Below are 15,257 nucleotides of genomic sequence, written 5' to 3'. Positions count from 1 at the left end.
AACCCGAGGTACCACTGTACTGTATTTTAAAATTCTGCAGTCCATCCTGGGACCTGAGAGGGTAAGAAGTCTAAATGGTAATAATGGAAAAGGAGAAGTGTGTTTATTCAGCTTGAAGGTTCGGTTCTCCCTACCCAATAGCAGGGAACTTTGCTAGGCAAAAGAAGGAAGAAGAATCTTCTGGCTGTTGAGCCTCAAATACCCTCTGTACTCACAGGTAGCATCTTTTACCCATGGAATAAGGGCCATAATCCTTATACAGATAGGTAGCCGTGTTGGTCTGCCATAGTCAAAACAAAAAAATTCCTTCCAGTAGCACCTTAAAGACCAACTAAGTTAGTTCTTGGTATGAGCTTTCGTGTGCATGCACACTTCTTCAGATACCTTATGTGAGTCATTATAAATGGTTTGATGAATTTCATGGCTTGATCTGTCTTTCCTGGAAATTATTAGTATTATGCAATGATTTGATGGAAATCACATAAAATGGGCTGCAAAGCACCATCAGGCTGGATAGCTAAATCTTAATGGGGTGCATTAAGAAGCTACTACTACTAAATGGAATTATTATTTTTTTCTGGTTGGCTTAGTGCCCCACAGTTTCCCTTATGGTGCCCAAGATTTTGTTTTTCAGGATCTTTTGAGAACCAAGTGGTAATAGTACAAATCTTCTTACAGAGCTTGGATGATATGCTCTGGCAAGGCTAGCTCTATCTTAGGCAGCCAAGAAGCAGAAGTGGCTCTACTGTTGAACCAATTAGTTATATTTTATTTCAACAGGGGATAAATAAAACCTCCTTGGATCAAATATTTGCCATGTGTAGAGTGCTCAGGCTATTGTTAGAAGCCATAGCCCAGAGCTGAAATATCAATTTTTGCCAATTTTTGAAATAGGCTGAGTTCTCAAATTTGGATTCTGATGCCATTTTTTTAAAAGTATTGAAATTCTGCTGGTGTGTTCCAACAGAGTGAAGTTTTCTTCCATCAGTGAGGCCCTGTTTCCAGTTTGCTAGTGTTGTAGAGCATGTCCAGGAACATATGAGCTGGCTGGGGCTGATGGATTTTGTAGTCCCACAGCATCTAGAGGGCACGAGGTTGGCAAAAGCTGCTATAGGTTGTTGACTGCTCCTGCCCTAGTATTGTTTGGTGAGCCAATGTAGGTCTTTCAAGACCTGTGTAATGTGGTCTCGGTGGCTGCCCCCAGTCACCAGTCTAGCTGCCACATTCTGGATTAGTTGTTTCCGGGTCACCTTCAAAGGTAGCCCCACATAGAGCGCATTGCAGTAGTCCATGCAGGAGATAACTAGAGCATGCACCACTCTGGCAAGACAGTCCACAGGCAGGTAGGGTCTCAGCCTGCGTACCAGGTGGAGTTGGTAGACAGCTGTCCCGGATACAGAATTGACCTGCACCTCCATGGACAGCTGTGAGTCCAAAATGACTCCCAGGCTGCGCAAATGATCCTTCAGGGGCACAGTTACCCCATTCAGGACCAGGAAGTCCTCTATGCCAGCCAGCCCCCTGTCCCCCAAAAACAGTACTTCTGTCTTGTCAGGATTCAACCTCAATCCATTAGCCGCCATCCATCCTCCAACCACCTCCAGGCACACACACAATATAACAAGGAATCTCTCTCTCTCTCTCTCTCTCTCTCTCTCTCTCTCTCTCTCTCTCTCTCTCTGTGTGTGTGCACTCATACATATGTATTAGGGGGGAAACGTTTTTTAAAAAGAATTAGATCCTTGAATTTATAAAATGCAGCTGGGTATGCTCATCATTCTCACAACATGTGTTTATACACGGGAAAGACTTGTGAGATCATTCCAGAGTGATTCAATCACTCTGTGGGAAGGAACCCAACACAGCTGTGGGCATACAGAATGAGGAGAGTCATGAAAACTTTTAGCATCGTGAAGTGTGGGCTGACTCAGTCCATACCACAGTGAGTAAAAGGTGCAGTTTGCTAAGTTTAGGTGCAACCACTGTTGCAGCCAATACTTTATTTTAAGAGCTCGTGTAGAACTGTGGTTCTGACAGTCTGAAGCCACCTTGAGTCAGACTCTACTGAGCTGCAGAAAGGCTAATTTTAACATTTAGAGGGGAAAAGAATCGTTATTTTGGTTCGTTTCTCAAGTCTGACCACTGGTGTTCAATATGAGAAGGAAATTGCCATTTTGGTTAACTGGGTAGTAATCTCAAGTAAATACCCCCCACAAAAATATGGGTGAAATAGTGTGGTCTGTTCTTGATATTGCATGGTGGATTTTGAGCATGAACGTTCGGTGGGGTGGAAGGAATGGAGATTTGTGTGGAGCTCTTAGATTCAAGGGAAGGCTGTTCTTCAAGTTCATTAGTTGAATTCATGGTAGGCTCATGGAAAGCCAAATGAGGTGTGTCAGGAGCAGTTGCTGATGAAACCAGACAGGCCTTTGGGCCTGCCCCATTTTTATGGGAGATAGATGTTTTGGGGGTGTAACAATCCAAGTTATAAAGTTCTCATCCCTCAGACAGTGTTTGGGATTGTGTGAGCTCCACGGCCCTCTCAAGGTGCAAAAGGAGTGTCTAATATCAGTATTTTTTTTTAAAAAAAGGTAAAGGACCCCTGACAGTTAAGTCCAGTTGCGAACAACTCTGGGGTTGTGGCGCTCATCTTGCTTTACTGGCCAAGGGAGCCGACGTTTGTCCACAGACAGTTTTTCTGGGTCATGTAGCCAGCATGACTGAGCCGCTTCTGGCGAAACCAAAGCAGTGTATGGAAACGCCATTTATCTTCCCACCAGAGGGGTACCTATTTATCTACAGTGGTACCTTGGGTTACATACGCTTCAGATTAAATACACTTCAGGTTACAGACTCCGCTAACCCAGAAATAGTACCTTGGGTTAAGAACTTTGCTTCAGGATGAGAACAGAAATCGTGCAGCGGTGGCAGCAGGAGGCCTCATTAGCTAATGTGGTGCTTCAGGTTAAGAACAGTTTCAGGTTAAGAACGGACCTACTGAATGAAGTAAGTTTTTACCCCGAGGTACCACTGTACTTGCACTTTGACGTGCTTTCGAACTGCTAGGTTGGCAGGAGCTGGGACCGAGCAACGGGAGCTCACCCTGTCGTGGGGATTCGAACTGCCAACCTTCTGATCAGTGGTTTAGACCACAACGCCACCTGCACCCCCTAATATCAGCATTAGGTGGCAGAAATTCTAGGATCTTGCTCTGGCCTGGGCAGAGTACAGTCACTTTAACCTCCATGCTATCAACAGCTGAGTGCAAAGAGTCTCAACTAGAGAGAAATCTAGATTTGGACACAGCCATCCGTCGTCCACTGACCCTGACACTGGCCCTGTCCAGTGGCCCTGACACTGCTGTTGCTCCAGCAGTCCTCCGTTATTACACCCAGATGGAGAGAATCAGCCTTGTGTAGGGGCTGTCAGAGCTCCCGGTGATGGAGGAGTGCATGGAAAAGCAGTTTTTGCTTTCTAACCCCCTCCCCTCTCCTTGGTCTCTTCCCTCCACCCTCCTTTCTGAGCAATAGAGTGATAATTGCCATGTGTGACAATTTACTTGAGGAGGAGGATGCAGCAACCCCAGTTAGGCAGGTTCATCACTGGGAGGGGGGCCAGGGACGTCTCTGGTGCATCAGGCCTTGAATTGCTGGCACTTGAGACTGCTTTCCGCATGCAGGTGTGTACAGCCGCCTCCAAACTGTTTTCACCATCTGTCGTGATGGTTCTCCTCCCACCCTTCACTCCCCATTTTCTCACTTTCTCAACAAGACTCTTATCAGGAGAAAAGCCAGAGATAACGCCAGTTAAAGGTTTGGTTGGTGGCATTTATCCATGTCATTGCGTGGCGATTCCCGCCCCCTCCCACAGAATGGAATAAATAAATAAGTACACAGGCCACCGAATTTAGGTTAATGGGCGAAAATGGCCACAACTTTATTGATTACAGGTAAGAGCAGTATTGGCTTTAGGCATTGGCCCTAACAGACTATCCGGTCTAACCGGGAAGGGTTAAGCACCAACTGGGGAAGCCCCCGAGATGCACATCCCTAGGCGCTCCCTGAGGGGTTACCGCTCGGAAGCGCGCTTTAGGCCCTAGCCTCCATAGGTTTCGGACGAGGCGACGCCTCCCGGAGTCCTTTAACGAACTACCCTTCAGCATTTTGGGGGAGGTGATGGCGTTCCTCCCCCCATCTCATTTGCATAATAATACCCCTGCCAATGCCTAACCGCCAAAACCAAGGTGTTGTGACATTTTGCTACGAGGTAGGCGAAAAAGCCAAGTGGCTTCCAAAATACAGCCAATTAGCCAAATGGAAAAACTCCTACCAGGCCCCTTGCGGCGACCAGCCGAAGCCCATAGCAAAGTCCAGATGAGAACCTAAAGCGAGGGAGGGAGGGAAACCACAGCTGCTGAAAGGAAAAGAAAGGGGCGAGTATGGGCTGCCCCGACCTTAAATGCCCCTTACAAGTCCCACCCCCGCCGCCAGCCGATTGGCTGGCACGGTGAATAATGAATACTAATGATCCCGGCAGCCAGCCCCGCGAGGGTGTGAATGGGGCGTGAGCCCGCAACACCCCCCCCCCGATGTCGGGAGTGGCGTTCTTTGTTCTGCCGAGCCAGAAGCAGCCTGTGCTGGAGATGATCCCAAGGACTGGTTTGCAAAGGTTACCCAGGAAGAGCCATTTTGTGGTCGTAATCCGTAGGGTAGTTGTAGCAGCAGTGGCTTGGATGGGTGCTCCAGTAGACTGGAGAACCTTTCACCCATCTGCTTGCTTGCACATCAACCTTCAGCACCATGGAGAGAGAAAAGAAAATAGCAGCACAACAGCAAGTTTCTTCTTCCTCTTTGGCTCTCCAAATCTTTACACTGCCAGAAGGTGAGGAACCAGGAGAATGTGGATGGCAACGAGGGCAGGACCACACTTTCTTTTTTTTTTTTTTTAATAATATTTATTAAAGTTTTAAAAGTTACAAAAATAAAAACACCATATTAAACAAATACAAAACAGCACTTCACAATAAGAAAAAAGAAAGAAAAGGGGGGGGGAGAGAAACAGGGAAAAAACAGAAAAATAGAAACAAGTAAAAAACAAATCAAACCTTCCCATAACTTATCTTTCATTTGCTTGTTTCCTTGACCTCCTCACACCTCCCTTTTTGTATTCTAGTTTGGTTAGCTATTTCAGCAAATCCTTTCCATCTTTTCCAATTTTTGTCCTGTAATTTATCTTAATATAATATAACTTAACTTTCCCTCCTTTCACCAATTAACAGTCTGTCTTTTCCTAAACCTTTATAACCTTTCTGCTAAAACCACATAGCTTCATTCCAACATCCTTCTAACATTCATTAATTTTACAATGTTTCTGTAGATAGTCTTTAAATTTCTTCCAATCTTCCTTCACCGACTCTTCTCCCTGGTCTCGGATTCTGCCAGTCATTTCCGCCAGTTTCATGTAGTCCATCACCTTCATTTGCTATTCTTCCCGGGTGGGTAGATCTTGTGTCTTCCAGTACTTTGCCATAAGTATTCTTGCTGCTGTTGTAGCATACATAAAGAAAGTTCTATCCTTCTTTGGCACCAATTGGCCGACCATGCAAGGAGAAAGGCCTCTGGCTTCTTAAGAAAGTTATATTTAAATACCTTTTTCATTTCATTATAGATCATCTCCCAGAAAGCCTTAATCCTTGGGCATGTCCACCAAAGGTGAAAGAATGTACCTTCAGTCTCTTTGCATTTCCAACATTTATTATCGGGCAAATGATAATTTTTTGCAAGCTTGACTGGTGTCATGTACGCTTTCTGACTCGCCTCTTAGTACCAATTTCTGCTATCACCAGCTGGTGGCTTCTGCCTGAAGGTTCTTTGTAGGCTTCTTGGGTACAGCAGGAAAGCAAGGCCTCTCAAGTGAGGCTCATTACAGAGTTGAACCAAGACCAGCCCCTGCTTCTGGCCAGCCCAGATATAGGATGGCCAGAGAATAGAATCACCCCCTGCTTCATCCACATTTGTCCCTCCTCCAAGTTTTCATGCCAGGGCTTTCTTTCCTCTCACTTGTATTTAAGGACAATCATGCTATTTCCAGCTAACTGTGAAGGGCTGGGAAGAGGAGAGGTCTATATTTGGTTTGCCTTACAATAGTAAAAATAAATAAATGCCAGCAATATACAAGGAACTGGAGCTGTTGGAAGGTGGTGAACGCAGATCTGGGACCATAAACAAAGGCACAACCCAAGGGTCCAAAACTACTTATATATATATATATATATATATATATATATATATATATATATATGCAGGTTTTGGTGTCCTCGGGTGTCTTCCCGTGTAAAAGTTGGGGTGTCTAGGCGACGTTTCGACGAGGTCTCACTCGTCATCTTCAGGCTGGTGCTTTCGGCTTCTTGTTAGAAGCCGAAAGCACCAGCCTGAAGATGACGAGTGAGACCTCGTCGAAACGTCGCCTAGACACCCCAACAGAAGCCGAAAGCACCAGCCTGAAGATGACGAGTGAGACCTCGTCGAAACGTCGCCTAGACACCCCAACTTTTACACGGGAAGACACCCGAGGACACCAAAACCTGCATTCCTGTACCCGTGAAAATCTACGAAAGCAAATATATATATATATATATATATATATATATATATATATATATATATATATATATATATAAAAAACACCCTTTCCTCTGCTAGTCTTTAGGGGATAGCTTCTTTTAAAAGGCTCAAATTTCACTCCTGCACTGGGCCATTTTGAAGCACCGTACTGATGAATCAGTCAAAGACGAGGGCTTAATTAGCATTAAGGAAAACAAAAGAAGAAGCTTCGTTGACTTTAGGAAGATTGGTGCTGCGTCGCCCAGACAGTCACGTTCTGCTGCATCACTGTGTGTCCGACGTCATGGGCAGACTCCCTGCCAAGCGGACAAATGGGGTCTGGGAAAGAGCATGAAAGTAGAGAGAGGGCAAGGCCTTATTAAAAGGCAATAAATAACCATATTACAGTCTTGAGCAATCTTTCCAGAAGCCTTTTAAGCTGTCAGTCTCTTGTCCTTTCCTGGGCATCTGAACTCCTCTAGATTTCAGCTAGGATGGGATAATGCAATTTTTCTGGGCACAAATAGCCAGGCACAATTAGCAATGAGAGCATTATGCTGCATGTGACCTTGCAAAAAATAATAAAAATGCAGGTGGGGCGAGAACGAGCATGGCAGTCCATGCCCAGAAAATCAAAAGCATCTCACGTTGTGATCTCACACTCTTATCTCCTTATGTTAACCAATGCTCTTGATGACTTCAGATGTGGAAACTTGGATAACCACCCTTGGCATTCTCATTTTAATTGCCAAAGTGTAACTATGGGAAAGGCATTTTGTAAATATGACTTGCACATTAGCTCCTTAGTTCTTGCTTATCGGCATGTGATAACCACAATTGTTACACCAAGGCTGAGTGCCCTTTGACTCTTTGCTTAAATGTTTGTTTTGTCTTTTCTTTTCAGACCAATGATGCCTTAGGAGCCACCTGGAACTGGCTGTACTTTATCCCCCTCATCATTATTGGCTCTTTCTTTGTTCTCAACCTCGTCCTTGGAGTGCTTTCTGGGTAAGACAAGACCTTCTTCCTCTTTGATGGGTAAAGACTGCAAACAGGAATTCTTTGACGTTTCCTTACTCGATAGGTATTGCTTGTCTCAACCCTTGCTCTCTGCCTGCCTGTTAATTCCTGAACCTGGTTGCTTATCATAATGTAAGTGAGAAAGATTGTAAATGATGTGATAATAACTTTGCAGAAAAACAAAGCATCTTGTGGCAATTTAATGAATAAGACTGCTTGTTTGGAAGTGAGCACCCTTGAATTCACTCGAGTTTCTGAGTACATGGCATTTGGACTGTGACATATTTATTATGGAATAAACTTTCATGGATTAGATAGAGTCCACTTCCATCTGACAAAGTGGGCTGGGGTCAGCAAAAGCTTATGTTTCAATACATCTTTTATAAGGTGCTGCAAGACGGTGTTGTTAAGGTGTTGTTAATAGGTTGTCTGAATTATCTGGGTGTCAGGTACTGATCTTGGAAGTACTGTAACTGAGGTTCTTCAGTTGCGGAAGCCCAGAATTCATGGGAAGCAATACAATTGCCCTACCATTTCTGTTCCATTGTGTTCTGTCTCTGGTCGGGGACCGAGGGTGGCGCTTGGGGGGGAATTGTCATCGCGCCACTCCTTGGTGTGTGGAGTGCCTCAGGGTGCGATTCTCTCCCCGATGCTTTTTAACATCTTTATGCGCCCCTTCGCCTAGCTTGTCCGGAGTTTTGTGCTGGGTTGCCATCAGTATGCTGATGACACCCAGCTCTATCTGTTGATGGACGGCCATCCTGACTCGGCCCCAGATACACTGACCAGATGTCTGGAAGCTGTGGCTGGATGGTTACGTGGGAGCTGGTTGAAGTTAAATCCTTCGAAGACAGAGGTCCTCTGGTTGGGACGGAGCGATATGGGATTGAGGGGGCAATTCCCATCTCTTGCGGGGGTGCAATTAGTGCCAGCATCGTCTTTTAAGAGTTTGGGTGTAATCTTTGATACCTCCCTCTCTATGGAGGCGCAGATTACAGCTATAACAAAGGCGGCATTTTTTCATCTCCGCCAAGCTAAGCAGTTGGCTCCTTATCTCTCTCGCCCTGACCTAGCCACTGTGATCCACGCGACGGTCACCTCCACACTGGATTATTGTAACTCGCTCTACGTGGGGCTGCCCTTGAGACTGACCCAGAAACTCCAGCAGGTGCAAAATGCCGCGGCGAGACTCCTTATGGGGTCTTCGCTGCGAGATCATATTCATCCAGTACTATACAAGCTGCACTGGCTCCCATTGGAGTACAGGATCAGGTTCAAGGTGCTGGTTTTAACCTTTAAAGCCCTAAACCGCCTAGGACCCTCGTACCTACGGGACCGCCTCTCCTGGTATGTCCCACAGAGAAATTTACGGTCTGCAAATAAAAACATCCTAAAGATCCCAGGCCACAGAGAGGTTAGGCTGGCCTCAACTAGAGCCAGGGCTTTCTCGGCCGCGGCTCCAATCTGGTGGAACGCTCTGTCACAAGAGACTAGGGACCTGACATCTTTCCGCAGGGCCTGCAAGACAGAGCTGTTCCACCAGGCCTTTGGTCAGGGCACAGCCTGACCCCCTCCTCTGGCAACCTGCACAGAATTTTGCTTGATGGTTGCCATTAATTTGATTTTAATTAATTTTATAATGAATGTTTTTAGAATGTTGAACTATTTTGATTGTTGTTAGCCGCCCTGAGCCCAGCTTCGGCTGGGGAGGGTGGGATATAAATAAAATTTTTTATTATTATTATTATTATTATTATTATTATTAACTTCTTGGTCCTTGGTGTCAGGATTCACGATCTCCCTCTCATACCAAGAGACGGCAGGCTGGCAGTCTTATAACTTTCAGATTTGTTGGTATGAACACAATAGCTCAGTCCGAGCACACAGCTCAATCTTCCGCACTCGATGGGTCAGTTGAACCCTCCGGAGGGTGGGCTCTTTTCCAACAGGAAATCCACCATCGGCTGCTCCTCCTTTTGTGGGCTTGACGCCAAGCCTGAACTTTGCCCAACCTCCTAGTACAGGGGGACTCTGGACTAGATAGTCTAGTTTGCCCCTCCTCCCCTGAAAGCGAGTCTGAAAGCTGAGGCCTGTCTGCCTGCCTCATGCTGTCCTGGGAATTTACGACATGCATTCCAGGACAGGAGAGGCTTGCTTCACTCTCTGCATATGAAGAAAGCAAACCTTCATCTCTTTCTGCCTTCCACCCACCCCCCTTGGTCCTCAGAGCCCTCAGAGCTGTCACTCTGGGAAGGAACGTTCCTGACACTTGACTGGATTCCATCCCTTGATCTGAAGAAACTTCCTTGATCAGGTTCTGAATGTGCTTCCTATCTTCCAGAGCAGGAACATCATCTAGTGATACTGCAACTGTGTCAACAGTTTTCTTTGAAAGAATGCAAGCTCAAGGACACCTGACATGTCAAGAGGGAGTTGGGACAACCTCTCCTAGCGCTATCTAAATTCTGTACCACATTGCCATGGCAGTCAGCAGCTGTATAGAAATTCACTCTCATCCATGGGAAATATACTGCCCTCAGAGGGTGCAATCCTGGAATCTGGGGACGGGAAAAAGTGTGGCTTGCTGTATCTCTCTGGGTCATTCGCCATATGGGTCTTCTGCCCCCCCTGTTGTCCACTCTTGCAGCTCTGCCTCTCCTCTTCTCTTTTTTTTATTAATATTTTATTAATTTTTTCAAAAGAAAAATAAAAGATTACAATAAAACAGTAAACATCAAAACACCAACAAACACCAACATTCAAACAACAAAAAGAAAAAAAATCAAAACTCCGCCAAAAAGCAGGAAAAAAGAAAAATATTACAAACCTAAAAAATTTAACCTGAAAAAAGAGCTCTTTTCAAATTCATTTCCATCATAACCTTATTTTCTTGACTTCCACCCACCCTCCTTTCTTGTATTCCACTTTAAAATTAATTTAGCAAGTTCATTCATATTTAATTTTATCCTTTAAAAGTTCCTTCACATATTATATTATTCAAATTTTCATCCAATATCTATACCTTCTTTCATACTCTTAATTTATCTTATTCACTAGAACCCCTTCGTTTCATTTCAATGTCCTCAACATTCGTAAATTTTACAATGTTCTTGTAGATAATTTTTAAACTTCTTCCAATCTTCTTCCACCTGCTCTTCTCCTTGATCTCATATTCTGCCAGTCATTTCTGCCATTTCCATATAGTCCATTACTTGGATCTGCCATTCTTCCAAGGTGGGTAGATCTTGTGTCTTCCAGTGCTTTGCGATGAGAATTCTTGCTGCTGCTGTAGCGTACAAAAAGAAAGTTCTATCTTTCTTTAACACCAATTGGCCGACCATGCCCAGGAGAAAGGCCTCTGGTTTTTTCAGAAAAGTATATTTAAATATCTTTTTCATTTCATTATAGATCATCTCCCAGATAGTCTTAATCCTTGGGCACGTCCACCAAAGGTGAAAGAATGTACCTTCCGATTCTTTACATTTCCAACATTTATTATCAGGCAGATGGTAAATTTTGGCAAGCTTGACTGGGGTCATGTACCACCTATACATCATTTTCATAATATTCTCTCTTAAGGCATTACATACCGTGAATTTAATTCCAGTGGTCCATAACTGTTCCCAGTCAGCAAACAGAATGTTGTGTCCAACATCTTGTGCCATTTGATCATAGCAGATTTTACTGTTTCATCCACAGTATTCCATTTCAACAGCAAGTTATACATTCTTGATAGCATTGGATAGTATCCCCCCCATCCCTGGTGTGCTGATTCTGCCCTTCATCTGAGAGTATTCAGCTGATATGATGCTATATAATTCACAGCAGCATTGAGATAGAGGGTGGCCATGATTTGCGTGTAAAGACCCCCATAACCACCCCCAAAATAAAGACATAATAGGCACAGAATTTAGTTTAAGGGTTTTGGCATTAATTTTGGCCACAACTTTATTGATTGCAGCATGTGAGTGGTTGCTTAGGCATTGGTTCCAGACTACCTGAACCTGCACCGTGCAGGAATAGGACTGACACTGGGCGCCACCATATGTCAGTAAGGGAAAGCATCCTGGGGGAGCGAGAAGCTGGATTTGATCTCACAGCTCACCCCAGATGCTCCCGAGGGCTCTGGTGTGGCTCTAGCCTCTTGACAGGGTTCAGAAAAAAGCAAGGCGAGTCCCTGGATTCCTTTAACGGAATTCCCTAGCGGCAGCGGTGGAGGGGCAGGCACAGCCAACCACTTCCCTTCCACAAAATATTGAACCAATGCCTAGCAGCCAACCTTACAAAGTTGTGACGATTTGCTACACGGTAGGCAAAAACCAAATGGCAACAGCCAATCAGCCAAATGGCAAAATTCCTACCGGGCCCCTGCTCCTAAACAGACAACTCCTAGATAGGCATAGCAAGGCCAAAGAACAACCCTAAATATAGGGTGGGAGGGTGGGTGATCCCATGCATGTCGCAAGAAAGAGAAAGCTTCCAGCAAAGTGCAGGAGCTTAAATAGCCCCTCGGTAGCCAATAGATGGCTCAACAGCCCAAATTTCTGCCCCAGCAACCGAGGGGCAACCAATGGGGTATTGTGGCTATCCAAACGGTCCTGCCCCACAACAGGGAGGCAGTTTAGGTGATCTCACCTTCCATGATGAAGGACATGATTTGACTACAATTGGGGTTTTGTGGACTTAATTAAGCTGCCCTTGCACATTGGCTATGATTCAAGCCTTACCACCCTCCAAAGTCCAGTGCCAACCATCTGTTCCACAGGGGAATATTTGGAGAGCCTTGCAGACAGCTGATGGATCAGGGAACTAATCTAACACTGGCATTAGAAGAATAAAACAGACCCCAAATCCTGAAACTATACAGGAGGATCTTTCCATAGAACAAAGCAGCAGTTTTTACTAACTCCCTTATTTTAAAATCATATTGGGATGGTGAGTACTGAGGGGACAGTCGCTCCTACATCCCTGCCTTGGCGGATGAGAGAAGGAAGGCCTCAGCCGACACTAAGATCCTATTCTAACATTCCTTCGTGGGAAGTGCCCGCCCCCCATCTTGGTATTTCATGTTCCGCAAAGGGGAAACCATTCCACATTTTGAAAACTGCTGGTGTAAGGCTCTGGCTTCGTTTGTGAAAGAAATCAGAGCAGCCGCTGAGGGGAGAGTTTAGGTAACGGCTGTGGGGGTGAATGATTGCGTGGGCATGACCTGAGTGAATGAGATTAGGATAATGCTGCTTCTGTTTGCATATAGATGGCAGCACTGTAACCTTTATATTTTTTTTTCCACCCCAGGAAATGGGAGTTTAATGCAAACCATCAGTCCGGGGCTGAAAACATGCGGAGCTTCAGGTCTCCATGGCAACCAGCCATGTGGCCACGCAAGCATGTTCTGAAATGCTGTCAGAAGCTCAGAGCGTGCGGAAGAGTAAGATGAGAGAACAACAAGCCCAAAGAAATCTGACTCTCTCTCTCTTCTTGCTCTCCCCCCTCTCTCTTTCTCTACTTCCTCAAGACATACGAAGGTGCCCTGAATTGATAACTGCCAGTATTGCACCCTGGGCTCAAATTAGCTGAGTTTCCAGATTTCATAATTTAACTTCCTAGAGAGTCATGATTCACGCAAGTTTCTAATCCCCATCATTAAGTGTCAGGGAACTGCCATCGGAGCCAGAGGCGGAGGGAAGGCTCCAGAGGGATGCCGGAGAGGGTCCCAGTAGGGAGAGAGGCAGCCCATCTGCTGGGGAAGGAAATCAGCGTAACACCAGTGGAGAAGGGGGGCAGATGGGGGAATCGGAGAGGAGGCTACAGGACTCCTCGCCGGAGACCAGTGGGGACAGCACGGGTCCTCCGCTGCCCACACCCTCCCTGCGCAGAATACTTCTGCGCAGGGAGAGTAGGAAGAAACGCCCACTGACAGATTCTGCTAGCGATTGAGACGGCCACGGGTGAGAGGCTGTCCAGACAGAAAGGGTTCAACCAGGTAACCTAGCCAGGAGTGGCGACAACTTACGCACGAGCAACCCCTAGAACCACTACAGCAAGGATGAAATCTTCAGGATATGGCTGTTCACCTAGATTTTAAAAATATTTGTGAGCCGAAAGGTAAATTACTAATAATTAAAAAAAATATGGGTTGCATTTAACTGCTAAGGTGAATGTTCCATCAGCACAAGGATTTCTTCTTGCACAGAATGGTCTCCCCCTCTCCTCCACCCAGGTTCCCCTGACCCTCCGGAGAAGATGTGCATGGCGTGTGGTAGAGAAACAGAAGGGGATCCCAATGTTCTCATTCTAATCTTTGCATTGGTGCCTTTATTTAGTTGAATAGCACCCTAGGAGTCTTAGGGCCAGTTCCAAATGGATTTTCCCCATTGGTGTTAGGGGGAAGAAGCCCTTTGAGTGGGATAGAAAATTAGTAATTATGATAATGAGAAAACATACTATGTGTACAGTTGGTTTTGGCCTTGTAGCCACTCCCTAACTCATTGAACTGATTCCATTCAATACCAACCTGCTGCCAAGCCAGCTCTAATATAGTTGTTGGCATCCATCTGTCTCAGGAGACAATGGAAGAGGGTGCCATCTGGGTGAAGTCAAACCATTGGGAGAGACATGTTTTATTGCAGCTGGGGCAGATGAACGTGTCTGGTTTTGCTGCAACAAGTGCACCATGGCATTTCTTACCTCTGTGGTAATTTCTTCTCTGTTCAGTGTTGTGGATTGTTGCTGTTGTTGTTTAGTCATTTAGTTGAGTCTGACTCTTCGTGACCCCATGGACCAGAGCACGCCAGGCACTCCTGTCTTCCACTGCCTCCCGCAGTTTGGTCAAACTCATGCTAGTCACTTCAAGAACACTGTCCAACCATCTCGTCCTCTGTCGTCCCCTTCTCCTTGTGCCCTCCATCTTCCCCAACATCAGGGTCTTTTCCAGGGAGTCTTCTCTTCTCATGAGGTGGCCAAAGTCTTGGAGCCTCAGCTTCAGGATCTGTTCTTCCAGTGAGCACTCAGGGCTGATTTCCTTCAGAATGGATAGGTTGGATCTTCTTGCAGTCCATGGGACTCTCAAGAGTCTCCTCCAGCACCATAATTCAAAAGCATCCATTCTTCGGCGATCAGCCTTCTTTATGGTCCAGCTCTCACTTCCATACATCACTACTGGGAAAACCATAGCTTTAACTATATGGACCTTTGTTGGCAAGGTGATGTCTCTGCTTTTTAAGATGCTGTCTAGGTTTGTCATTGCTTTCCTCTCAAGAAGCAGGCGTCTTTTAATTTCGTGGCTGCTGTCACCATCTGCAGTGATCATGGAGCCCAAGAAAGTAAAATCTCTCACTGCCTCCATTTCTTCCCCTTTTATTTGCCAGGAGGTGTCATGGATACACGACCTGATTGTCTTCTCTCCTGGCACTGTGGTTGTCTGTAAGGGATTCCCAAATGGTGGGGTTCACGTTGCCAGCCTTCATGTTATGTTTGCAGACATCTTTATCATGCAGAGGTGCTCTGTCAACAGACCTGGTGCCTGAAGCCAGCTCTATGTCTTTGGGGACCCTGCCATGTTCCCTTTTGTGTACATGACCAAGCCATTTAATACCACCCTGCTGCCAAGCCAGCCCTAATATAATGCATTTATGA

The 15,257-nt window shown here is 45.6% G+C and overlaps 1 protein-coding gene across 3 annotated transcripts in view; it reads left to right on the top strand.

The window, feature by feature from the left end:
• Window positions 1-15,257, top strand: part of CACNA1E (calcium voltage-gated channel subunit alpha1 E) — a 505,628-nt gene that overhangs the window by 300,173 nt on the left and 190,198 nt on the right. For all 3 annotated transcript variants that reach the window (XM_081914516.1, XM_081914515.1, XM_081914517.1), the window contains exon 9: window positions 7,507-7,610. In XM_081914516.1, coding sequence (XP_081770642.1) covers window positions 7,507-7,610 — 104 coding nt within the window. The remainder of the gene's footprint in view (window positions 1-7,506; window positions 7,611-15,257) is intronic.

This window comes from Podarcis melisellensis, assembly GCF_964234715.1.
Source record: "Podarcis melisellensis genome assembly, chromosome: 6".
Lineage (NCBI taxonomy): Eukaryota > Metazoa > Chordata > Lepidosauria > Squamata > Lacertidae > Podarcis > Podarcis melisellensis.
Note: the sequence above shows the minus strand (reverse complement) of the source record. Positions and strands in the feature narration are given on the sequence as shown.